The sequence below is a fragment of the Nipponia nippon genome, unplaced genomic scaffold (genome assembly GCF_047370975.1).
Source record: "Nipponia nippon isolate SJK-2023a ecotype South Korea unplaced genomic scaffold, ASM4737097v1 scaffold_7, whole genome shotgun sequence".
Classification (NCBI taxonomy): Eukaryota; Metazoa; Chordata; class Aves; order Pelecaniformes; family Threskiornithidae; genus Nipponia; species Nipponia nippon.
Genome location: NW_028262391.1, coordinates 25,908,132 through 25,934,633, shown reverse-complemented (window position 1 = coordinate 25,934,633; position 26,502 = coordinate 25,908,132). Strand labels below are relative to the sequence as shown.

The 26,502-nt window shown below is 44.3% G+C and overlaps 1 protein-coding gene across 1 annotated transcript; it reads right to left on the bottom strand.

Moving 5' to 3' along the window:
* Nucleotides 1-4,763: 4,763 nt before the first annotated feature.
* Nucleotides 4,764-19,713, bottom strand: PLEKHB2 (pleckstrin homology domain containing B2). Its single transcript, XM_087740666.1, has 8 exons — nucleotides 19,609-19,713; nucleotides 15,961-16,008; nucleotides 15,165-15,317; nucleotides 14,310-14,412; nucleotides 13,343-13,382; nucleotides 10,815-10,904; nucleotides 9,534-9,648; nucleotides 4,764-7,472 (listed from the first exon to the last, which is right to left on the bottom strand). The coding sequence occupies exons 2-8, from the start codon at nucleotides 15,995-15,997 to the stop codon at nucleotides 7,336-7,338; spliced, it is 675 nt and encodes a 224-aa protein (XP_087596792.1). The 5' UTR covers nucleotides 15,998-16,008; nucleotides 19,609-19,713; the 3' UTR covers nucleotides 4,764-7,335.
* Between the last annotated feature and the right edge of the window lie 6,789 nt (nucleotides 19,714-26,502).

Sequence of the window (26,502 nt, the reverse complement as noted above, 5' to 3'; positions counted from 1 at the left end):
TCCCAGAGCCCCGCTAAGCCTATTGCCAGCTTTCATTCATCTCACGCACTCAGCCAGCAACCCCTGCAAGGCTGCATAGGACTGAAGCCAGTCTCTTTCCAGTATAGTAGGAACACTCCTGTTTGGGGGGGCTGAAGTTTTCTAAGCATGGTAGCTGCCCAAGGGTTAGACTTTGGTTAGTGCAAAGCCAGTTCATCTGCTAGCTTGGCGGAACAAGGAGGAAAACCAAAATACTCCCTCCACTTCCAGCAAAAGAAAAATCCTGTGACTTTGTCATAAACAGCTCTTCAGCTGAAGCAGCTAGGGATTTGAGCACGGAAATTTGGCATGGAAATAGCCTTTCATTACAATCATGTCTCGGAGCATTCCCGTGAAAAACTGCTTTTGATCAGCAGCAGACTTGGAAAGCATTGCCTTGCAGAGATTGCAGCCCTGCCTGCAAACTGCAAACCTGCAGGTTTTTTCGCTACCCATGAATATGATCATCATCATTATCCCAGACTATTATTTGCAGGGCAGGAGTGCTTCAGAGCTCCTGTGAGGGCCGAGACAACACTGATACACCCATTTATAAACGGGGAAGAGAAATGCCGCTGCTTCCCTGCAGGATTGTGCAGCTGCGCTGCTGCGGAGCAGGCTCCGGCGGGAGGGAGGGGAGGTGTGTCGGTGGGGGCAGCTGCCTGTGGCAGGGTTTCCAAGAAAGCCCTGGTTTCCTGGCGGAGTTTGGAACTGGCTGCCCGGGGGACAGTCCGGGCGGTGTCGGTGCCGGCTGCGTGGGGCTGCATCCCTGCGCCGGAGGCTGCGGGCCGATCTCGTCCTGCCGCCGGCGGTGGCTGCTAGCGGGGTTCCTCAGGTCAGCCGCCACAGCTTTGTCACCGAAAAAAGAAAGCTGTGTCTTGGGGTTGTTCTAGTAACCCGCGTTTGTCGGCGCGCGTTGGCGCTCCCGCAGGAGCGGAGCGGGGCGGCGGGGTGCAGCTGCCCGGCTGGCCGCGGGTGGGAAGCGGGGAGGCTGCGGGCCGGGCCCGGGCCGCGGCCAGGAGCAGCGGGGGCCCGGGGCCGGGCCAGGCCGCCGCCGGGCTCGCCTCGCCTCGCCGCGCTCCGCCACCGCCGGTGTCGGGCCGCCATCTAGCGGGGGCGGCGGGGCTCTGCCGGCCGGGCCGGCGCCGGGGCCACCCTTGGTTTCAAACGGCGAGTGCCCGGCCGGGCCGCTGCCCTTGGGGGCCAAGAAGGGCGGGACGAGAGCCGGGCCCAGCGGGCAGGAGCGCGGGCAGGCCGGCACCGTGTGAAGCCGCTGGGCGGCGGTTTGGTTACAGGAGATCCCGCTGTGCCTCGAAAACCCGGAGGTGGCCGCCGGCGGCGCCTGCCCGGCCGGGAGTGGCCGGGGGCGCTGGCGACGTTCGGCAAGAGACGGGGCGCCGGGGCGCTGCGCGGCCGCTGCTCAGGGAGCGCCCCAAGCTGGGCGGGTTCATCTGAGCGCCCGCATGCTGCTGGCCGCTGAAAGGTTTGGTGCTTGTCAGCGACCGTTTTGGGTCCCTCTCTTCTTGACTTTGCCTGTCATATCTAAAGACTTACTACTTGGCAAAACACATAGTTAACTTTGGTACCTGAAGTATCTGGTGGTATCAGTATTGCATCCACCATATTCAGTCAGATTAAGCCCAGTATTGTCAGTCTGAAACTTCTGCAACCTACGCCTTAAAAATCGTCATCAAATGGATCTTAAGCTTTAAATTATTAATGCAGATACATTTGGATTTTTTATTTGCCCTGAGTCTTGGAGCCTTTTAGAGATGCCTCGAAAACTCTGAAACCTAATGAGATAACCTGTGGTAATCAGAAGACTCCCAAACCAGTACATTAGCGTCAGTCCGTTGTTACAAGCTCTTATTTGTAGTTAATAAGTGGTCACAACATACTGGGGGAAACTTCCAGTTCCACTGAAGTGGAGGGAACAGCACGTGCTTCACACTCGCTTCAATGCATTGTAGTGCAACTGCAACAGGAGAGAGGGACAAATAAAGGTGCTTTTAGGAATACAACCCAAGTTAATTACTGTGGTTGCATTTAGTGACCACAAACGGGACAGGGAATGCAGCAGGAGAAGGGAAAGCAGCAAGAGGCAAAGCCCATTCTCGAAGCTGTTCCCAGTTCAGGAGCATGGCAGTTCAGGAAAGTATGCAGCTGCTAAGCCTTGCACAGCAAATTTAGTTCCCTAGCTTGTTCTGGTGCAGAAATTTCAGTAAAGGTGGGCTCTCTGGTGGGCAGGGTTAAGTGTACATAACGGTCTGCTTAGCCTAGTAAATCCATCATATGGAACTGATGACTGATAAAATAAGCATAGCCAGCATAGCATGCTGGGGAGAGGAGAGACGTGTACTCCTACAATAACTGATTGGTTGAAATAGCAGTTTTGTTTTCATTCCTCCCCCGGATTAGTGGCTAAAAAAACTACCACCCCTCAACAGTAAAAACCAAATGTGCATAAAGCAAGGATAATGGTTTACAAAATGCACTGTGGTCCTTCTGACAAATAGTTTAATTCCCAGCAAACGTACAAGATAGTCTGCCTTTAGGTGGTGGAGCTAGTTGTGGTCATTTAGTGTCTTTGTCTAAGCAAACTTATTGATTGTACCCAACTCCACTGAAGCAATCCATAAACAGAAAATACCAATACAGCAACCAGTAGCATTCTGCCCAGAGCAACATCTGTGCTCCAAGCTGCTTACTGTAATACTAAACAGTACAAATCTGTTGATTTGATAACACAATGTCCAATGGTAAATCTGGATCAGCGTTGCATATATCCAAGATTAAGCATTTCTGAGTCAAAGCCTTCAACTCCATTACAAAAGAAATAGGCCTTAATTCTAATCTTGGTATAGCGGTGTTAGTGCAGAGTTACTTTGCTGATTTCACAGACCTTACATCATCTTCATTAATTGGTAACTGAGATAACCGAGGTATGTCAGCCTCAGCTCTAACTCCAACAGCCACAGTTGTCTTAGTTCATTTTTCTACCAAGCAAAGCCAGCCTTGCAATTGCTTAGGAAAGACTGGAGGTGCACAGAATTCATCATGGCACTGTTTCCTTGCAGAGGAAACCTCCTGTAAGCTGACTACATGTTTGAAGAACGTACAGCCGTCCACAGACTAACTAAATGAGAAACGTTGAACAAAGGCTAGTAAACATGTCAAGACAAAACAATTACACTTAAATATGAATTTTATTGCTAAGGGTATTTTGCTATAAATTAATAACGAGAATGAGGACATACAGTAAAACAGCAGTTAAGATAGTGCACAAGAACATGAAGGATCTGGGGAGGCGAAACATTTGCTGCATGCTACCCTCCATGACTTACACATATCTATCTTAGTCATATCATGAGGAGGAAAAGCCACAAACACATTTGAGGAACATGGGTGTGAATTTTCTCCTTTACTCAGTTTGCTTATCTGATTCCATCACCTATTGAATCTCCACTGAAGAACAAACGAAATGAAGCCAGTGTTGTGTGACATTTAGGGTAGCTCTGTCTAGACACAGCTCAGAGTGTGCTTCAGCACTAGAAATGATGTGTCTTTGCCAAAAGTCAGAGCAGTTGCTCTGTACACGAACACTTCCCACCCCTTCCTCTCTAGTTCATAAGCCTTTACCCACTCACTAGAAGCACCTTGCTCCCTATCCCCCCACATTTAAGCAAAAGAAGCCAACAGCTATGTTTTCACATGTAACTAAGAATTTGGGAGGGGACCCTGGTTCACCTCTTTAAAATGGCTGGATTTTGCAGAATGCTGAGCATTTCCACCCCCTTCTCTGGAAGCCTGGCTCTGTCCAGCTGTCTATAACTCAGAATCGAAAAGTAACTAGTCACAGATGAACATATAGGCTCGTGACCTCTGTAAGCACTGCTATTTAATTCTGAACGGACTGTAACTGCTATACAACAGATTTAGTCATCCTTAACTGATGGTGTACACTGCAAAAAACAGTGGCACTGTCGTGGCTGTGGACCTCCCCATAGTTTTAGGGAGGTCAAGTATTGGGCCTCATGTAGGAAAGCATGTGCTTGGGTGCTATGCAGGTATAACTGGAATCACAGCATCATGCATAGCACCATTCAGAAACAAACACCTGTTCAGGACTATCATTTCAATCTGTTTTGAAAATGGTCTTGCCACACCCACTGCCTCTTCCCATCACTATAGTATCGCCTATCTGCAGAAGCTGGCATGGCAGTCCCTCCAAGCCCCAAAATTCACACTGGCCCTGCTCCTTCAGCTCACAACCAGCATCTACACAAACTGCAGATATATTAAGTACTGGACTGGGCAGAGAAATGCTGTTGAGTCATGACTATGTATCCAGCCGGACATTATTATAGATATGACCAAACCTCCACTCTGTTCCTGAGCAACAGGAGGTACGGCCACGTCTTCAGGAAGCAAGTCTATGAGCTTTAACAACCAGTGAATTCAAGTGGCTATCCCCATGCTGCTGCTTTGTGCACCAAGACATTTCCACTTCTGCTTCTGCACTGAGATCAGACAGGCTACAAGCACCTGCAATAAGATAACTACTCTCTTGATTTTATGCTCTAGCACAGTTTTGTACATTTGCTTTCTAGCTTCTGAATGCCTATGCTACCAGGATAGAAAAGTAGCTCGTGATTTTTGTATAAAAGCAGCCTATTGTTACCAAGATAAAACTAGAATCTTCAGCTTCAATTTGTATTTTTTTTTCCCCTTGAGAAGGGGTAAGGTTATTTTTTTACTGGAGACTTACTTAAATTTGAACTTTTAAAAAGATCATTTCTTGCTTTTATTTCAACCCAGGAATGTTTTGCAATCAACAGAGTCTTTATCTTACATACTTCACTTGAAGAAACTGGGGACCTAGATACAGTTATCTCCTGAAAGCACAAGAGACGCGTTTCCCTGCTGTGATCAACAGCTCTTGCAAAAAAAAAAAAAAAACCAACCAAAAACAAACCACACAACAAAACTCTGAACTTAAAATAAATTACTAGCTGATTCGCTTTGTGCTATTCTTTCACAATCATTACGAAATTCAAAAGAAATCACAATGATGTTCAATTGTTTTATTCTCCCCCACCCTTACAAGCTAAATATCACACAGGGAGCAGAGGAGATGGAGGCATTCTGCAGAACTAGTTATATCGCAAAGCACAAACTAAACAGCAGTGTAGACCTGTAATCAGCTTCAAGGTTATCTCAAGGCTTAACAAGGGTAGAAATGTGTGTTCACTTAAGTTCCAGACCATCACCATCTCTTTCTGACCTTACAGGTACTGGGCCTCTAAGAGAACTTCAGTACTGTACTCAATTTCTTTTGGTTTGGATGAGCAATAGAAAACTTCTGCTTTGGTCCTCTTTTGAACCTCCAGCAAGTCCTTTCAGTTAGAGACCACTGGCAGAACATATGCAGCTTGTATTGATCTGTGAAAGGACATGCATGCACATTGGTGTATGGCTCTGAGCCAGAGTTTCTTGAAAGAAGTTTACATTCCCTGGATTAGGCCTACTCTTAGTAATGCAGCCAAGATTACATCCGTCTGTTTCCTTCCGATGATTTCAGTTTGTTGAGTTGGTCCTAAGAGTCATGAAAGCTTAGTGCTTCCCCTGGCTGCTACTCAAACTCTTGTCCAAGACCCCTATTGCTTAAATATGTAGGATAGAGCCAAGACAGCTTTAGGATGAAATTAAAAAGGTTGAGGCTTGATCTAAATTTATATGGGGTGCAAGTTCTCATCTATTTTCATCTTTCCTGACATACCTGAAACCCCGTGAACCTTAAGGAAATGAACCTACTTCTGAATGAAAGCAAAAGAAAGCCTTAACACATTAAAACAGTATCAATACAGGAAGCTGAAAGTGGAAGTATAAAAATAAGTCCTCTTACTGTAAAGAACTCAACTTAGGCACCCTGCCTCTTTTACCTGAATAAGAAAGCATGTGCATTTCTTCAGAGCTTTCTTTTCCCTGCCAAGCACAGCTCAGCATGGATTAGAACAGGATAAGGTAATAGGCCACATAACACACATAACATTTGCACTCCAGGTTACAGTCCATAGCACAGCAGCCTGCAGCAGCACATTGTATAAGGACCAGACATACAAGCAAAGCCAGCCAGGTTCCTTGGAGTGTTTTCCTTAACGAGTCATGGAGGGAAGAAGAGACCTGCTGAATGTGAGAGGGAAGCGTGCATAGAACAAACCCAGGCTCAGCTGTGCTCAAAACTAGTTGCAAATAATGAACCTGGTTCAGAAAACCTTGGAGGCTAAGAGGCAGACATTCTATCCTAGCCATGGCAAGGCAGCTGATATCAAAGTGCCTGTGTGCAAGGTCTACTTGTGCTGTTTGTCTCTTCCCCCTTGACTATTACTGCCTGCAGAGGGGTTCTGGTAGGCCCAACAGGGCAAGGGTTGTTCAAGTTAGTTCTCCTCCTGCAGACTCTGCAGAGCAACAGCAGTAATGAGCAGAGACACTAGACGATGGCCTCTTCCTCAGCAATGCAGTTGGTACAGTGTCTGGGGCGACTGTGCTACGGACAAGGAAGACCACTTGCAAAGCTAAAGATCCATTATTTCCATCTGACCAGAGAAGAGTGATTCAGGATAAAGAGGGAGGTGGAACAAAAAACATTGGTCTTCCTTGGCACTGGTCATTCACATTTCTGGGAGAATAAAAGAACTGAGGAGTGCTGCTGCTTCTTAGCGGTTTGCTTATACGTTCTCAAAGACATCTTTACCTGGATGGTGTGAGAGACAGGTATAGGACACCATCTAAGAAAATACACTACCATCTGCAGGCAAGTTTGAAAACAAAAAAATCCTCAAGCATGGCAGACTACCTAATGCCAAGGAGTTTCTGCTGAGCTTTATGTTTGTCCAGGGAATGTTCAGAAGCCAGTGGTACATATATACTAATGCAGGGCTCCTGTAAACTTCCTATTTGGACCAGATTTTAGACCCCCCAAAAATCCATTTTTTCTATGGCGTTTACAAAACAGTCTGTTCATAAAGCTAGTGACTGCTACCATGTTACATTGGTTCTCATATTGATCCTTATCAGTACAAATCCTTACATCTCTAAACATCAGAACAGAATTCAAAAGCAGCACATGCCATCTCCAACCACTTAACTAAATGGTGCCTTTAAACTCTCCTTAGGACAGTTAAGAATCAGTTATTAAGATATCACTACTGAAAAATAACTATTGCATCTCTTAAAGTTTAACAGTAAACAACATTGCCAATATATTATTGCACACAATAAAGGTTTTTGGAACTACAAAGATAAGGAACGGGTAATCTAGAAGACCCAGAATAATGATCCCAGAGCCATTCCAGTCGCTGCTCCAGCAAGCATGCCCAGTGCAAGATCTCCATCGCTGTCACGGTAACGCTCTCGAATGATGACATGGTTTGCAGGGGGTTGGCCATAAGGTCCTAGGTAATAAGAGATTGTTAGGAGGAGGCCAAAAGAAATGTATGTCTTAATACCATGCATTGCAATTTCAAAACATGCCCATTCTTTCACTCTCGTCCTTTCATTGAACACTAAGATGATGTCAGCTACAAAGGTAGAATACATCTCTGCTTTGGATTCAGCCTCCACATTTATTAACTAAATCCAGAGGCCTAGCAACACTTCTAGCCTCCTAAGAGTTTAATATCTGGGAGAAAAGGTCATCACAAATGTAAAATGGAACATTGTTCTGCATTTATATTAGCAAAGAACCTATGAATTACTTGTATCATTCTATCAAACACTTAGTGGATTTAATGCAAGCAATGGGTCTAAAAATTGATTCAGCCTTGAAGTTAAGGCAAACAGCATAGTTCCCCCCTCCAAAAAATCTTTGGCAGCTCTTAAGCCAGTGGTTTGTCAGAAACTGTGTATCAGTTATTTACCTTACAATTACTGCCTACTACTTCAATTCAGCCTTCACATCCTGGACTGATCTTGTGTGGTGACAGCTGCTATGTTTCTTTTCAGATGAAGATTGGCCCAGTAGTAAGGAAATAACCTAAGACTCAAGAAACCACCAACTGACCCTTGCTCTGCAACAGACTTGTACAAGCTCCACCTGTCATGTTTTGTGACTTAGTTCCTACCTGCAAAGCAAACATAATGGTATTGCTTTCCCTTCCGGACTTTTCAGGAAGATTAAGTAGTCTTGAAGATATTGCAATGTTTTTTATAACAGATACTGAAGTAATCCAACTGATACAACTGGAAAAGGCTCTCACTGACTCAATGATGCATGACTGGGAACCTCATGAGAAGGATTATGTCAATTTAGAGAATGAGCAATGAAGCCAAAGGTGCAGGGGTTAAGTTAGTTGCTTAGGTGACTCCTAAGATTTAGTTGCAGTCACCCTAGTGGAGAAAAACATTGGTTACTATGCCAAACCTGTAACTAGTATCTTAACACACTGGACTTGCAAACTGTTTAGGAGAGTTACTCTTTAATGTTGCATTTTTATCATACAGGTTTCTGAGGCTTGATTTCCAAGGCCTGCTTGTAGTTTTTAAAAACGGTTCTTGGGACCTTCAACAAGCTGCTGCTTTTCAGCTGCTGAGAACCAACAGAACCCACCTTCCTCTGTGTTGGTATTTATATATGATCTGTATCTTAGGACTTCACTAACTTAGATGAGGAAAGCTTTAAAAGCTTTAGGCTGATGCACCTCTCGTAAAAAAAAATGGAAAAGGCAAATGAAATAACCTGACAAATGTCAAATGGAAAAAAAAAATCTCCCTCAAAACTGAAAACATTTCTGAAGAGAGATTCTTATTTGCAGAGCCAGACCATAAACAATTAGTAAGTTAAATCTTCTGATTTATATTACCCATACTACTCTAAAGCCCCAATTCTCTGGGATACCCTAAAATGTTAGTCTCTTTCCTCTTTTATTGGGTTTGAAAGCTATACAAACCTGAACAGAGCAATAGAATAGTTCACAAGGCTGAATGTACTGCCTTACAGCAATTCCAGCATGAGGGGAAAGAACCAGTTACCACCATGCTTTGGGAGTGGATTTACCTTTGAAACTTGCATTTAATTCTGAGGTCATAGCTGAACATCAGTGTTGAAATAATTAAGCTAGGTATAAGAGCAACAGATGAATCAAAAGCTCCATCGATGCCCAGTATGGAGTACTGAATCAATCTTGTTCTGGCTCTTCTGTCTTTCTTTAGAAAACAAGCTGCCTACTGTAGTTAGCGAGAGAGTTCTGTGTGCTTCAGAAAGAGTTTACGAAGTAATTTAAATATGTTGGGATCACACTGGGAACGTTAAATCACTTAATACAAATTTCACTGCACTCGCTTTGTTGTGAAAGGGTAAGGGGACTTGGTTCCAGTTATAAGTCAGGTTTCTTTCTATCACTCTGTTGTGCAGGAGTGGTGGATGGTAAAGGATGGTGATTAATAGAATTAAAGCCAGAAAGACTGACTCAAATAGCTTCTGTAGGAAGGTGAAGGATACGGTTGATACTGATTACCTTGGTACGGATACTGATAGGGAACAGCATAAGCTTGTCCATTGGAGGCATAGAAGACTTGAGGACCAGTAGGGGGATATGCACCATTGTACTGATCGTAGCCATAGCCATAAACCTGGTGAAATTAGAAATGTCCATTACAAAAGTATTCTTTGCTATGTATCTGATTATGCACTTTGTTCAATTGTCCTTCATTTCTAATGCAGTTAAAGTTTCACTAAAATATCCAGTTTGTACTGATACAATCTATCTACTCCCTGGAAAGGACTTAAAATAGCTGCTTGAAAAAATAAGGGCTCCTAAGCAGCATTCACTCTCCACCCTTCCTGGATGGTGAATGGCAGAGGCAGGGCCTGGATCATCAGGCAGAGCCACAGCAGCCTTACCAGCTTCTCCTCTCTGCCCTCATGCCAACAGCAGCTCTCTGGAGAGCTCAGAAGTGCCAGGTAGGCAGCAGCTGATCCCAAGAAACTCCAACCAACTTTCCTCTAGCACACTGCACGTAAACGTCAGATTCAGGACAAATACTCTGTAGCCATATGTTTTGGAAGCAATTTTGTTCTCCGAAAGTGGAGACCTGCTGCTAGCCCTGATATAGCTCCCAGTACCACATCTAGTTCTTAACAATTATTTCTAACTGCAAGGGGCGGGAGCAGAGCACCTACAGTGCAACAAGTAATACTACTACCCCAAACTATCCCTTTGCGCATCACTGCATGTGAGTCAGAACATCCAGAAATCCCCAGTGTATACTGGTTCAGCGCCAGTGCTGCTCCTTCTCCACTGCAAAAGAACGGTGCATCCAGAAGCTAGAGTTATTTTGTTGCCATGACATCTTGGATACAACAAACCTTATGTGTTAAAAGTGACAGCTCCAGTCATTAAATCCTATTTTTAAAACTCCTGATTTTATATCCTTCCAGTGCTTACGCAATGTGAAAGTATAGTCACACCTCCTTATGTTAAAAGCTGCATGGCCAATATTTTTCAAGATTAGCCAAATAACTTGTGCCCTGTCTTTAAGAAGCTTTATTTTCCAAGTTCACTGAGCAGCCATCCCTTTATATACCTCCCAACCAAATTTGCCTCATCCCTTTCTAAAGGAAACCCATCTCAAATAGGAGTGACAGTAGATTGTTAGCGCCTTACTCTCACTCTCATTTTGCACAAACCTTAAAGCTGGATCTAACTGTGAAAGTTAGGGACTACAGTTTGGGTGCTTGAAGGATGGCCGCTTCTGCTACCTCACTTATTTTAATGCTTCCCAACTGCAACTCTTACCTCAGGTGATGGCGTGGCATAAGCTGTATAGGGAGGAGGAGCTGAGGAAATGGCTGTCTCGTCATACATCACATCAGATCCCACGTAGCCCTAAACACCATGGAAAGGTAGCAGTTATCACCTTTTCCTACAGACAGCCAGTTAGAGTAGTGCAAGGATTAAAACTTAATGATCCCAAAGGAAGAGTAACCTTTAGACGTGCTGCAAGTTAAGCAAGCAGTGAGTACCTTATAAAGCGCTGCAAAAAGAAACTACTTGGAGAGCAGACCTGGGAGAACACAAATGCCTGATCAACCACAGGAAGGAGCCATAAAATTTCTTACCTGTGTGTGTGCGCACACACACATGCATACATGTGTATGCAAGCATACCAACTCCTTCCCTCATTTCATAGACTCAGTTTTAGAAGTTGCTCTCTTGTTCATCCTCTGTTTTCAGATAAAAAAAGCCTTCACAACTAAGCTAACTGCTTCCTGGCACCCTAGGGTGGTATCACCAAGTTCTGTAAGAGCAGATAAAGGAAACAAACGCAGTAGCCAAAAGGGGCACCCGAACATTTTAGCAGAACACTGTCATCCATAGCCACCTCTCACTTTCTGGCTGTGAGGAAAAAAAAATGCAATAAGAGAGGTTTAAATGTAGGGATTTGAGGGGCTTGGTTGTTTTTAGGGAATTACTTTGCAAATGCCACCTATAATTCTGGTCCTTTTTGAAGGCAGCTGTGAGGCAAGCGTGATAACTTACTTGAATCCATCTACAAGGAGCTCTCAGTAGCCTTGTATTCTTGCCCCTAATGTCAGAAATCTACAGTGATGCTCTTAGTCAGTGCCCTATCCCAAGAAAAAAAACAGCTCCTTTTTTTTAATTTACAAGTGAACGCTTTAATAGCTCAATAGAGAATGTTCCTATTGTCTCTTGTACCTGGACTGTAGAAAGACTTCTGAGGGCATACTATGGCCATATCCCAGGTCAAACTTGTGGTGGAGATTCTAAGGATTGCTTGAAACACACTGTTGAAAGCACTGTATGAAGAGGCAGATATTTCCACCACCTGAGAAAAGCTTCAGCAAATGCTCAGATCTTAGCAATAAATGTATTCTGTTCTGCTACAGGGAACTCTGTACAGGCATATGACACAAGCCTGCAAATGTCTGTAAATCACATAGTTCTCAAAGCCAGGGTGATCACCCTGCTATTCCAGTAAAGTTACGAGGCACTGCTGGATGGTCGGTATTTTTGAAAGCTGTGTCAGACACCTACAGATAGACTCAAACCCAGTTACCTGGTTAGTTCAAATCCTTGTTGGAGACCTTTAATAGCTTTGGAAAGTACTAATTTATGATACTACTTGTGCAGAGAGCTACCTGCCCTACTTTCAGTAACAGGGGTCTGCCTTGGCTGACAAAGGTGATGCACTGGCAAGTTTTGAATGCCATCTAGCAGGGCTGGCAGCTGAGTGAGAGACATGAAAAGCAGCAGGTCCTAACTCCTGAAACCAGGAGTCAGCATCTCACACGTAAGCAAGACAAAGCCCCTAAAACTAGAGCAGGCAGACCATGAGTGTAGTGTCCTCTGCATCAGGACAAGTCCTTCACTTCTCATTTAACACCAGGAAGCAGCATTGCATAGCTGCAGAGGCAATCATGTCCAGGATAGTTTTGCTATGACAAGTGTTTGCTTTGGGTATCTACAGATCTAAGTTATATCACATGAGAGATGCCTCAGTACAGTGGCCATGTGAATGTGACCCATCAAAAACTGAGATAAGCTTCTATGAAATGCAGCATTTCCCCACGAAACAAAAACATCTTAGGTTGGTTCAGTCTAGCCATCTAAGGAAAGCTAAAGCTGAAGAGTACTCTAGAAGGCAGTCTAGAGGAAAACAAATCAACAATACCCACAAGCGGATGGATGTGGTTCCCCAAAGTTCTAGAGAACTCCAAGACTCACAGAGAGGCTTTTATGATTCCTGACCTCTTCACTCTCCACAGCTAGCATGCCAATGCAGAGGTAATATGCTCCTTCTTGGCATGCCTGCACTCCCCTCCAAGCACCTCTTGCTGCTCCCCTAGTCTCTGCCAAGAAGCATCCCACAATGTAATGGATCTACATTAACAAACAGCTTCTTTGCAGTAAGCTTTCTTTAGCACTGCGCCTGGTAGGCAACAAACACTGTGAGTGGAAAGTGCATTTTTACTGGTTGTAGATTTACTTTTTGCCCACAGCCTCAGTGCCCACTTCTCTTACAGACCAGCTTCCCAAACATTCACTTCCACCCAAAGAAATCATTCCCTGAAATCATTCACTTCCACTCAGCATGTATTTGCCTGGACTTGGCTGCAAGGATGACGTGCTTGTGATCCAGAGGATCATTCTTCTCCCACCCACAAGCCTCAGCATCATGCTCATGACCCTGTTTTTCTCTAGCAGAGAAGGATGGGACATGATTTCAGAAGTAAACTGCTGGACCACACATAACACTGATGTGCTGCTTCTCTATCAGTATAAAGGCTAGGTTGTACACTTACTGTGTTTGTTCTGGTGTCCTGGAGAGCGATTTTCCATGCCCTGCAAAAAAAACCCCATTGTTTAATGGAACACTGATAAAAATTAACACCACTTTTTCTTTTTAGGACTATGAAAAAAACAAAGTTAGCAACTAGAGGTACTGCAGGAGCAGAGTTTAAAATACTGCATATGTCAAAGCCTATTGATACACTAAAATGAATGCATGAAGGTATTACACCAAGATTGAGAAAAAAATACTTTCTTTGCAGAGCTGAGAAGGAATGAGAGGGAGCATGAGAAAGAACAGATGTGGTCTTGAAGGTCCACACTGCAAGCACAACAGCCAGGTAACAGGCAGCCATGCTCAGGATAAGGAAATAGGAAGAGATGCACCAGGGAAGTTATATCTCCTGCCTGAACAGTTGCATCTGTGCTGACTAGAGAGTGTGGGTCTTGACACTATTACAGTTTGAACAGAAGGTACATATACTTCAGATACTCCCATGCCATATTGGCTGGGGGCATGCTTGATCGATGCACCATGCATACTTGGCAACCACTGATGACAGGAGTTATCTAACTATACACAGGCAAGCTCAGTTGAGAGTTCACAATAATGGAGTATTATTCCTTTCACTACTGATTGGGATGTCCTTGGGCGATGCAGGGTCATGTACTATTTGAAGAATGGGAAAAGTAAAAAAAAATCTGTTCAGCATGTCTTGCGTTAATCATATTAATAAGATTCTTTTACTCCTCCTCACCCTTCGGTGCTTTCAGTGACTTAACTTGCAGTTAGTTTGCATGAGCTAGACAACTGCTTATAGGAGAGCTATATTTTTTGTCACTGAGAGCCTGCTTTTACTTGCTTGAAAACTTCCTTAAAATGTATCTCTGAAAGTCCAAAGGAAGGAAAATAATTAGGGAGAGAAAAAGAAAGATAAAAGAGACAGAGGAAGCAAAACCAATATTCTCTGGCAGACTTACAGGCAGTCATCTGCACTCTCTGCACAGAGGTTGACTGTCTTCCCATCACGGCAAACAATCTGCAGTAAACAGTCTCTCTGCTTCCCCTCTGGAGGCTGGAAATCTGAGTCAGAAAAAAGAGATGAGTTATGAAATATCTATAACCAGAATTTCATGATCGCATTTACAAGAAGGGAGAGAGTTTATGCAAAAGTCTGGACAAAATAAACTAGGGCCAGTTGTAGCTGCTTTCCATGGCATCAGAACAAATTACAGAAGGAAATAACCTGTTCTTGCTCTTCAGAGTGTCCCGAAAGTAAGTAGCTCTGAACATTGTCCCTAAGAAGTACAAGTGTCTTACAGGAGAACCAATCCATACGTAGCAAAAGTACTCTCCAACACTTGGGTCCTTCACTTGTGTCAGCATCAAGTAGAGTACTAACAAATGCTAGAAGTGAATTTAGTAATACTTGAAAAAAAATCTGCTGAGGTTTCCCATTTCTAGGCCGGCCTCTCACTCCAGCCAGCACTATAATTACGCCTGTAACACTATAATCAGACACACAAATGTACTGTGAACATCCCATCCTCACGTGCCTGCCTGCCACCTGCACATATGGTACACCGTCCTCACTGAGTTTTAAAAGGAAGTATCAAACCCTAACCTAATCTATCACATGGTGATACCACACCCTGCGTATCTATAAGGGAATTTAGTAGTTGGTTGGGTTGGGGTTGGGGGGGGTTAAAAACAGTGAAGTTGCACACTTCCTGGACACGTTTACTTCTGCAGTAGTGTTGTAAATGGTATGCTGGGCAGGCACTGAAGTTGTAAAGAATCTCTGAATACACAAATCCTGAAGGTTTCATTATTACCTCGACATTCATTCCCCACTCTGAGGTTGATGCAATGGATTCGCATGTGGATTTTATCTTCTATATCATGGCGATTTTGATCATCATAGAATATTAAGCGGCCATCAGACCACAGGTCAAACCAGTTCTTCTTCCAACGCCGTAAAATAGTACCTTAAAAATCAGACAATCACTTTTGAGGACTCATATTGGGAGGTATTTGTGTCCTAGAGTTAATAAAAAATAAACCAAGAAATCCTTCACAGTTGCTCCAGACATTCTGAGGTGCCAAGCAAAATCCTGTACTACAACATCTCCACTTCAGAACATTACAGAATTCGGTTCCATATTTTATCTAGTATTCAAAGTCACAACTGAGTTTATTTTAAGTGCATAACCTGGCGCTTTAGTTTTAACTTGCTGCAAGAACAAGCAGAGGGCACGACTAATTGAAGACATTAAGGTAAGGTGTCAGGTAAAGTTTCCAAGTCTCCACTTGTACAGCACTAATTACAGAGCAGCATCTGAAGCTGAATGCCAGTCAGACACCTCAGATATGGTACATCCTGTTTCCCACTGGTATACCCAAAAGGTCACATGGAAATGCTGTCGTGACAGGTCATTTTGTGAAGTGTCCTAAAAGTAAAACAAAACAAAACCAAACCAAAAAACAAAAAAAAACCCAAACCCAAAAAAACAACACACAGAGCTAGAGACTTGTTTTAAGAAAGACCGGGGAATTACTAAGTTGCTCTGACGTTTCTTGAGGAAGTTAGACACAGTGGGGAGAAAAGGAGGTAAAAGGCCCATGACTTACTTTGCCGGAGCAGCCAGCCACTCTTCACAAATGCCATTGTTGCTTAATCTAGTGGACAGAAGAGGAAGGTGAGGGGGAGAAAAGCGGTCTTCAGTATTTCCCAATAATACATTAGAATGAGGCATCTCAAGGTATAATATTGTATATTATAGCTGTGTGTACCCAGCTTGTATTGCAGAGAGACAAGGTAGATCTCAGCTGAAGATATTCAGTAAGGCACAACTAGTATTCCAGGACTTAACAAATGGAACAAATGTGCAATTGTAGCAATCCAACGTGACTATCAGAGACCACTTTTAAGTTTAACTGGAAAACACACAAGCTTACAGCTACCACTCTTGCAACATGGGGAAGAGACAGGCTGGAGTGACTGCTGCCTGACTCACCACCAGTTCCTTTCAAAGCTGTTCTCTAGACATACGTGTGCTTCCTGTATTCTGCAGTCTCAGGTTACTAAGCACCCTCACTTCTTCCCTATCTCCCTTTTTTTGTACTTCCTCTTCTGTTTTTTCCATTGACTGGCTCAAAGTCCATCTGAAACAAAAGCTGAAACAGTTTAATCTTAAACAGGAAGGACAAAGCTGTTCTTATGACTTTTTATTTCTTCCAAATCGTCACTAGCTCCCTCCAAGATGAACTGAAATAAGTTAAGCCCATAAAATGAGATTCTCCTTTCTCCTCAACTTTTAAATGAAGCTTGAAATGGCATGGGAAGGACCCTGCACTAAATTCAAGTTATCACACATGACATTAAGCACTTGGCACTGCACTCTGGTTTATGAGCATGCTAAAGAAAAGAGATCAAGCATACGATATGTTGGAGGATGAGTTTTTGTTTTATAGCATAATGTGTTCTGACTATTGTTCTAAAATGGATTAATAAAAACATAACTATCTGGATGCAATTGAATTAGAAAAGCAAGAAAAGAAGCATTTTAGGCCTCCCTTGAGAAGGCTGCCTCTTTTAGAAATTATTTGTGGGCCTTGTAAGCCATAATATGAGAGATGGATACTTAAACCTACCAGCTAACATTCTGCTTATAGGAGCATAAGAAGAGCGGGGGGGGAGGTGGCATAGTAGATTTGATAGACAGAGGAACTCCTCCCAGACAAGGAATGTGTTTAAAGCTGGGGGGGAGGGGAGAAGAGAAGAAAGTTTTGTTATATTCTATTAAAATATAAAGTTAGTAAGCATCCACTTATTTTCTGATAGATGTATCTATGCCGTCTATTAGATATTACTTCTAGCTGTGTCCTCTTCACAGTACTGGTCGAATTCTGTAACACACAAGTAAAGACTATGGCCAGCAGGATTTCATATTGAAGGAATGCCACATCCAGCACAGGCTCGGGTGTGATGGTGAGAACCACATGCAGGTAAAGTTGAAGGTCCAAGATAAACCTCTTACTCTTGGCTTTTGTACCAGCTCACTGGGAAAACAAACATTTAGCTGACAGCCCGTCGAAAGGGAGTGTCAAACTCCTATCCTGCTTTAATCCTGGTCACCAGGTCTTGCTCTGAGGTCTAAGCATGCTGTTGTCACCTGTCTGCAGAGGGAGAGCTTCAGAAATAGAGTCCAATTTATTCTTCCAGAGTAACAAGGTGGTACAAAGGACCTGAGTCTCATTCTCCCACCACCCCAGTATATGCTCCTCTCCCCTAGATTCTGCTTTACAAGGAAACAGTTGTCTTGCTCTTTGTTTTCAAAGGAATGGGTCTCTCCAATGGTGCTTCCAAGTCGTCCAGTTTGCCCACTAAAGTGAAATCACTGTATATTTCCAGAGGCCTTGTAATAGTCTAAGAGCCAATAGAGAACTTGCATGAACTTCAGTTCTCTTGCAAGTGCTAGATTAGGCCACTGAATGTTTGTTGCTGCCTTTAAACCTACTCTGTTACACAACAGCATAATTAGATTTAACGTAGACACATAAAGGGGAAGAAATGAAGAAGAAAACATTTCTCTTGACAAATTAAGCTTTGTCTGTCGTTACAGAGTGCCTCACAATCAAAGTCTCACATTACAGAATGTCTCACAGCTATCTAGGGCTACAACAGCAAAGGAGGCTTCAGCAGCTGTACAGCACCTTGCATGTCATCGCAGATGCAACTACATTTTCCCAACACAGAATTTAAGTGCCCAGAACTTCAGCTCTGGATAGAGAGCAAGGAATCACACGAAACAATCTGTCAGCACTGAAGTAGGAGGTGCAAAAACAATTAGATATTCTTCTCTGGCCCTTTTTAAGCACAAGCACTGACTTAGAAGTCCAATACAGTATTCACAATCAACCCACATTATGTTTAAAAGAGTATTTGCAGAGCTAGAAGATAGCCTGGCACGATCAGCTGCAACTGAGTATTATTTGCTTGTTAAACTAACTCAGTGCAAACCAACATGGAAAATGGGATTTAAACAAAGATATCAAAGATCAATTTATCACCAACCTCAACAGAACTTCCTTGGCGGCTGAAATCTAAAAGTAGCAGCACCCTAAACTGAACATAAGTTAAGAGCAAATGCAGTGAAGGGTTGGGGCTATTCCTTCAATAGCAGTTTTCCTTTTTTGCACAGAACATAATGTGGAATATCCAAGTCTATTCCAGTTCACTTCTTGTTCTCAAACCCAGTTGGCTGGTAGGAAAAGCAAACTTCAAAACAAATCAGGTGTTTCTACCTGCAGCTTGTAATTACTAGAGCAATTTTGATTAAAGCAGTCAAACTAGCAATGGACTTGATTCTGCAATCCATGTAGATGGAAGGGGCTTAGCCACACAGACCCAACGACAGCGCTGAGTCCCAGGCGACCAGCTGTGCCCACTCACCCCTCACCGTTACTTTATTCCCAAGACTTCAGGTAGAGAGCTATGCAACGCTCAGAGGAGTGTCCACATGTAACCCTATTTGCCCCCCTCCCCCTTACAACAAAGCAAGTTTTCTATTTTTGGAACTTTCTGACTCTGCAACTAGCAACATGCAGGCCTTTTGTCCATCAAGTTGTGTTTATTTCAGCCAGTGCCCGAGAGATGTGGCTCTCGGTTCAAAACCTGTTCGTTCCCGAGCGAGTCGGGGCCCAGGCCCAGGCGGCTGGGAGAGGCGCCATCGCCCCGGGGACAGCTCCCCCCGGGGACAGCTCCCCCCGGGGACAGCTCCCCCCGACAGGCCGCCTGGGGGCAAGCTGGCACCGGGCCCGGGCTCGCTCCCCACTCTCCCGCCCCGCCGTGAGGGCCGGCAGCTCGCCCACGGCTCCGCCTGCCCACGGCTCCCTGCAGCTCCGCTCCCCGCACCCCCCGGGCGCTCGCACGCTCCCTCCCCGCCAGCCGCCGCCGGGCAGCGGGCAGGGCGCGGCTGGCTCGCCCCGCAGAGGCCGCCGGGCCCAGCCCTGCGAGCTCCGTCTCGCCCTCCGCGTACCCGGCAGCCGGGCCGAGAGAAGGGACCCTGCCAGCGCTCCCCCGGCGGCGCCCCCCCCGGCCGCGGCAGCTCCGGGCCCGCCGGCCGCGCCGGCCCCGGCCTGCGCCGCGGCTCCGCTGACCTTCGCGCGGCCGCCGGGCCGGGCCGGGCCGGGCGGGGCAGCCGCACAGCGCCGTGCCCGCCGCTCGCCGCCCCCCGCCGCCCAGCCCAGCCGGTGGCGGGCCGCCGCCGCACCTACCTGCCGCTGCCGCCCCTGCGCCCGCTGCCGCCCCCGCGCCCGCTGCCGGCCCCGCTCCGCCGCGGGCAGCGCCAGCCCCGTCCTGACGTCAGCCCGCCGCGCTGCGCCGCCCCGGCCCCGGTCCCGGCCCCTGCGGCCCCGCGGCCCCGGCTCCCCCCGCCGCCGAGGCCGGGGCCTTGCGGGACGCGGCGTGTTTTCCGTGGGACCCCGCGGCGTTTGGTGGGAACGTGGGTGCCGCGGTTCGGATCCCTCCGTGGGGAAGGCGCGGTGCGGGACGGTGACCCAGTTACAGGTAGCGTCTTCTTGCCCCAAGACACGCAGTTCCTCCGTATTTTAAATGCATCCCCTTCTGCACAGGTTAGCGCCTGGCACAGTGACAGCCCGGTCACATTACGACACTTGGACTTTTTTCTTTTCTTCTTAGTGATGATCATGAAAGGGACATTTTCTGCTCTCATGCCATCGAACTGCAACAGAGAATGACAGAGTCACTTTGTTCAAGCCGTCACGCAAGTATTCAAGGCCAGAAAGGCCAGCTAGTCTCTGACCTCTTACACAAAACAGCCAGGAACTGCATCTCAGTGATGCTGACATGACGGCTCTAAACTGTATTTGGGTCAGTGCTGCCTGCACACTGCAGAATCTGAACTGATGGAGAATGCACTGTGTCACTGGTTAATTATCTTCACAATTCAAATTGTGTTTTCCATTTCTAACCCAAAATATATGAGATAGTTACAGTTTAAAATGAGGAAAACCTCTTGGGGAGATGTAATATTTCCCTTGGATGATGGAACTTCCTATTACAACTTTTCCTAGGTTCATCCTGGTAACATTGGAGGGAGTATGACTCCTATCAACACAGTTAGTAAAAAGAAGAAAAAAAACCCCATTAATTGGTTGGCTTCAGCCGATCTCTTTTTGTTTTAAGACTGGACAATACAGAAATAGTATTCATCATAGTTACAATTTCACTTAATCTGTCAACAAGCTCCTAGACTTCCTCCTATCCATCTATTCTCTCTTCTTGAACAGAACAGCTATTCTAACTACAAATTACCTAGAAAGCCTGTGATAGTGTGGTTCATGGCTGTAGTATAGTGCATGCTTTGATGTATCTTTGAAGTGCCATAAAAGTGGTGAAGGCAGAACAAGAGGGAGAAAGAGAGATCATCCATCTCTGAACAGAACTGCGGGTTTCAGAAACAACCAGTAAATGAGATTTGTGTAGATCAAATTCTGCAGCAAAGTCTTTCTTTTTTGTTTAGGAGTCCTTTCTCTCAGGCTAAAACTGTTCACCTTTCATTGCTGAAAAAGTATTTTCAGAAACTTGGATGTATTGGGTTAGAGGTGGAAGGTAAGACAATCTTCAGACTGGGGGAGGGAGCAGTTTTCATCTGGAACAAAAAATACTCCCCTTGAGGATTTGGGAGCCTTAGCAGATCCTATCCTTGGCGAGCAGTCACTAGGGGACAGCTGCCTTTTTGGCATGTGTTCAGCGTTGGCTGTCTGGGTTCATATAAAACTTTAGTTTTCAGATTAGGTTTAAAACCATTTTAAAATTTATTGAGAAACTGTCATGGTGTTTCCAGAATGAATTACCTCCATGGGCACAGAACATCAAAATTTTGTTTAGTAGCTGTTTGGTACCATGTCCCTGTACTATGTTGACCTTGGAAACTCGGTTAGGGCTGTGAAGCCAGAGTCAGGGCCTTTGTCATGGAAGTTCTGTGCCACACAGGTCCTATCTGAGGGTGCGCAACAGAGGTACAAAACCAGGAAACACCAGACCTTCAGTCTGCCAGAAACTCAAGCATATGCTGGAAACCCATGCAAACATACACTAGGCTTATCATCTTACTGAATTCTGAAATGTTTTGAATTAAATATATTGGGCTCTGCATTTGCTGATGAAACTTTCATCAGGAGGTTTCTAACTAGCTGTGCTGCAGAGCTGAAGGCCTGAGTCTTAGTACCCTGAGCAAAAGAACTAGAATATTTAGGTGAATACTATTACAAATGTGGATTGTTTTTAAACTGTTTGCCAGTGAAGCGTGGAAGTGAAGGCTTTTGTTGAAATTTTAAGCCTATTCATAATTGCACTGTCAGTTTTGTCATGTTCAAAGCATGGTGCAAGATTCATCCCTTACTAATAACTTAAAAAAAAATGTTTGGAATGTTTCAGAGTTACCACTTTTTTACTCCTGTTCTTGTCCTGAATCAAAGAAAACAAGGCTGAAGCTCAACTCACCAGTTGTAGTTAGAACATACCAGTTAAAATTCAATTGGAAAATTAAATTTCTAAATGCCTAAGAAATTGCTATTTGGAAAAATGTATTTGGAAAAATTGAGCCATATGGTGACTTCTAATTCTTTGCCATAATGCAGCTGACATAACACATCTCTTCAATCCATGCTAAATTTTGACTGCCACCAATGTAAGCATTTGAATTTTCACAGTCATTTCAGGGTCTTCATAGATTCTTTATACTCTGCTGAAATTTAAATTTCAAATTTCCTACTTTGGTTTGTAAAGTATAATTTGACTCTAAACCAAGCAGAATACACATTTTCATTAAGGATAAACAAATTACTTTAAACAAAATACATGCCAGCATTATTAAGTACTATAATTAATGCTATTAATACTACTACAGCTAATACAGTGCTCAACCAGGCTAAAGAAATCATATTAAGAATCAGCGTTGCTTGCAAGTTAATGAAATAAAGAAAGAAAATAAAATAAAGAAAATAGTAAAATAAAGAAAAATATTAATAAACTGACCAAACAACCGTGGTTGCAACAGAAAGATCAGGAGAGCTGCTGCTGGAGAACACATCAATAAGGAATTAAAAGAACTAGGACTCGAAATTTGTTGTATGGTTATTACTGTATTTATTGGTTTTTCAAAGCTTAAATATGAAGGTTATGGGCATCTTGAAAGTATTTAGGCATTAGGTGAGAATAGCAGAGCAGAAGATAGGTCCAAAAATGAAGCAAGCTTGATTAAGTGTTTGTGAAACTAAGCAACTCTGCAATAGTTTGTACATAGCCTATAAAGTTTCCCTGATGAGAGGGAGATGGAAAAGAACATATTTCTAGTTTTCCAGAAGGTTGTATTGTCTTAGCCATGTATATAGTAGTTCCAAACAGAGAGATAAATCATAGACTTGGACAAAAATCTTTATCCAGACTGCCTTAACATACTTCCTTCTCTCCAGTGGAAAAGACTCTTAGCTAAGGAGGAGCTCTTAGCTCCTGCCATTCCTGTGGGTAATTGACCCGCACCCAGGATCAAAATTCCTTGGCACATTTTACCTTCAAAAATGAATCTGCATGATCAGCTTTTGTCACACTGTCACGTGAGATGAGTGTCTACTAAGCAAGGGAATGGGGTTCTTGTGGTGCCATATGGAGGTCCTGAATGGGGCTGCAGTGTGCAGGCAGTGCAGGACAGCCTTCCCTCCGACGAACTACAATCCAGACAGGTCTCCTAACAGGTGTATTGTCTTACATGTGAGGAGCTGAAGTGAAGGGCCCAGATTTTTAAATCACTTTGGGTTTTGTTCCTCTCAAATTTGCAAAACATAACTTATCCACATAGCAAAACATAACATGTAATTGCAAAACATAGCATATCTGTATAACATATCTGGAAGACGAAGTTTGCTTGCAGACTGCTCCGGCTGAATGTAGCTAGCAATAAGACCCCAGCAGTGCAGATTGTAGCATGTGCTAGCAGCCAAGCTCCCAGGGATCGTGGAGGCATATTGTGATTCCAGACACACAGGAAGGGCTGTGCCACTCATCTTCCCAGCTCTTACCAGCCTTGAGAGCTGGATTTTGCTAAAGGTGATATTAGCAACAGTCTACTGCGTTGACAGAACAGATAAGCGTTTTTGGAGCAATTCAAGAACTTAGACTTCTATGTCTTAGGAAAATCTGTGGGCTAAGGCTTCAGAGTTGAGAAAAGCCTAAACTGCTTTTGAAAATGGGACTTGCCTTTAAGCAGAACAATGCCTGATTAGCTTTAGCATACTGACAGCAAGACTGAGAGACTTGCCCAAATGCATGAGAATGTTGTGGCAGAGGTGGAGGATGCTTCTTCTTGACCTAGAACTGAAACCATGCTTCCTCTCATTTGCCTCCTTCTGGCCTGTGGTTTGTGGAGCCCTCCAGACACCTCAGCATGCTTCTGCAATGAAATGATCTCTTCAGACACTTACTCCAGAGGAAACAGTAGGGAGAGTTATATGCAAATAAGATGCTGTCTGCAGCTTCCTGGTGGGAGGCCAGTGTGGCCCTCCAGGCAGCAAACTGCAGAAAACACCCAGAACAACAGACAAACAAAAAGTCCAACCAAAAGCTGAGGAACTTTCTGGGTGAGACTCTGGGATTCATTGTCAGCTTCTATTGTCTGGATCTGATGAAATACAAACTGGCAGGAGAAAGACCACGTGCTTCTCAGACATCCCTGCAGGTCACGCCACTAGAAAGCCATTTCACTGTTAGCGATGTGGCCTGTTTGGCAGGAACAGAGTTTTGGATTTCACTTTTATTAGTAGGCAGTTTTGAAAAGCACAGGATTATCAGGAATGGGCTAGGTCCTTTGCAACTTGCAGAAAAGTTCCTGTCTCATCACAGGCGTTCTGAAAAGGAAGAGGAAAAAAGACTTGTACCACACATCTCTGTTTTCCACTAATAACTGTGTTTGGACCTGACAGCCAGCCATCATCAGTGGGAGTGTTTCCTCTGAATTATCTGAGCTCTGACTCTCACCTTTACTTTACCTTGGCTGTACTACTCCATTAGCATTTAAAGACAGTGCTACATGCACAAAGGAGAAGATTTACACTCACAGCCAAAAGAAAGACATGGCAAGGGAAGAGGGGGAGATCAAAAGAGTAGTTACACTCCATTTTCATTGAAGGGACTAAAGCACAAGGACAGTAAGACTTAGACACAGTCACTTAGAAAATCTGTGCCAATTTGGTGCAATAGATCTACACCTCCTGTTGCCAAGTCACCACATATTTGCGTTCCTTCATCAGACTGCCATAGCCCAGTGGCCACCACCACAGAAGCTCCTGATCTATATTCTAGTCTATCATTATATTTTAACCTTGGTAAGAAAGCTTCGGTTACATGCTGCTTGTTAGTGAAGATTTGGACTTAGGGCAGGAGTTGACTCTGGAAGAACTGTTGGTGAGGGGGCATCTGTTTGCCTAATTTCATTCTTGAAGCTCATTGGAACTAAGTTAAAAGTCACTTCCCTCATCTTGCTCTGAAGACCCCGCTCTGTGTTGTCTTCAAATGCATATTGAGCCTGCCCTCTTCAACCCAGCCTGCCAAACACTGGAATCAGCGGAAATCATCATGTCTTCAGAAGGTTTTGCATTAGGCCCCATATTTTTTCCCTTCCGTCCCAGCAGTCAGACATAAAAACACCTTGTCACAAAGTGACTATCCGTTGTTTCTTGGGAGTTATTGTGCTGTGTACTAGCTACACTGAAATGTGTAGGAAGTGTTTGTGTTTGACTTCTGCTTTTTATAGGGACAGACTCCAATATCTGCATCTCCCAGAAGCCTCTGCACACGTTTTGATTAAGCAGCAGGAGCTCTGGATAAGGGTAGAGCTTCTTGACTGACTGTTTTATTTCTACAGCTGAGCTCTGCTATACAGCCCTGAGGTGTTCTGGTCTTCTCCAGGTGAAAATAGAAAATCTGATAGCTACTTTTCAGAAGCAGTCCTGAAAGAGGGCCAGCGCATTCTACACACCCAAACCCAGGTACTCTGAATTCTTTGCTGAAAATAATTTCTGCCAAGCTATATATTCCCACTGAGATCCTCTGACCAAGTTGCAGTACTAGGGCCGCCACACAGGGTAGTGCCATTTGTTGTTGCTAAGACAAGCCAGAAACAAATTATCTCCCATCAGAACAAGGAAAAGGCCAGCGTGGAAGTGTGCCTCAGAAGCATCTCTCTTCATCTACCCCTTTGTATTTAGGTCTCCTGAATAATTATTCTCACTTAATTCTCCTCCTTTTCAAACCTCCACTCTGTCACTTCTGAGACCGGATATTTATCTTGCACATACACGGACATTGAAGCAGAAACGTTTTATGCCTGTGGGCTGCAAGAGGAAGAACAGAGAATGCAGCACCTAGCATCAGCATTCAGCTTGCAGAGTTAGTAGAAAGAGGTGGGCACCCAAGGAGATATGCAGGAAAATCTACTCTGTCTAAGCAAAACTATAGATTGCATATCAAGCTGAAATGTTCCACATATGAATCTGACTGGCATGCAGAGTAGTTCCCTTCCAGCCTGCACCTAGGTTTCCCTTGTAGAAAGGCTGCAAAGGATGGAAGTATATGCCTAGATTGAACTAAGAAACATCCCTTTTCTGCCTTGCCACTAACATGATAGCACAACAGTGCTACAGGGTCTGACAGCCTAAACTTTGCTAAGATAATCATATTGGATTTGAGTCAGAGCAGAAATGTTATCTCCTCTTGTTTCCTTACTGTGTCAGGTCTGGAAGCGTTTGCACGTTGCTATAAGACACCATCAAAATTAAAACTGTAAAGATTTCTATTTGAAGCACTGAAGGTATTTCCCCTGTGTTAATGTGTTGGGCCAGCACTGGAAGAGACAGCCCTTAATGACAATCTAGTGAAAAATACTACAGACAATGCCTATTTGTGCAGTAGCTGATAAATCTAGAGAGGATAATGCTCTCCATATTGTACATTCTTTGCATATACAAAAGCTTAAGAGACAATTACTTGACGATTTCTATGTACCTTGCAGAAAGCATTCACCAGAAAAACAGTGATGGGAACAATCAAGCTCCAGGCGTGGCGCCAATATGCAACTGTGTGTGGATCAATTG

What these genes read in the sequence shown, in the direction of transcription:
- PLEKHB2 (XM_087740666.1), bottom strand. Translation starts at nt 15,997, where the DNA reads ATGGCATTTGTGAAGAGTGGCTGGCTGCTCCGGCAAA. An exon ending in GAGAGTGCAGATGACTGCCT is followed by an intron (nt 13,383 to 14,309) that starts GTAAGTCTGCCA and finishes TTTTTTTTGCAG; the next exon opens with GGCATGGAAAATCGCTCTCC. An exon ending in ATGCCACGCCATCACCTGAG is followed by an intron (nt 9,649 to 10,814) that starts GTAAGAGTTGCA and finishes TAATTTCACCAG; the next exon opens with GTTTATGGCTATGGCTACGA.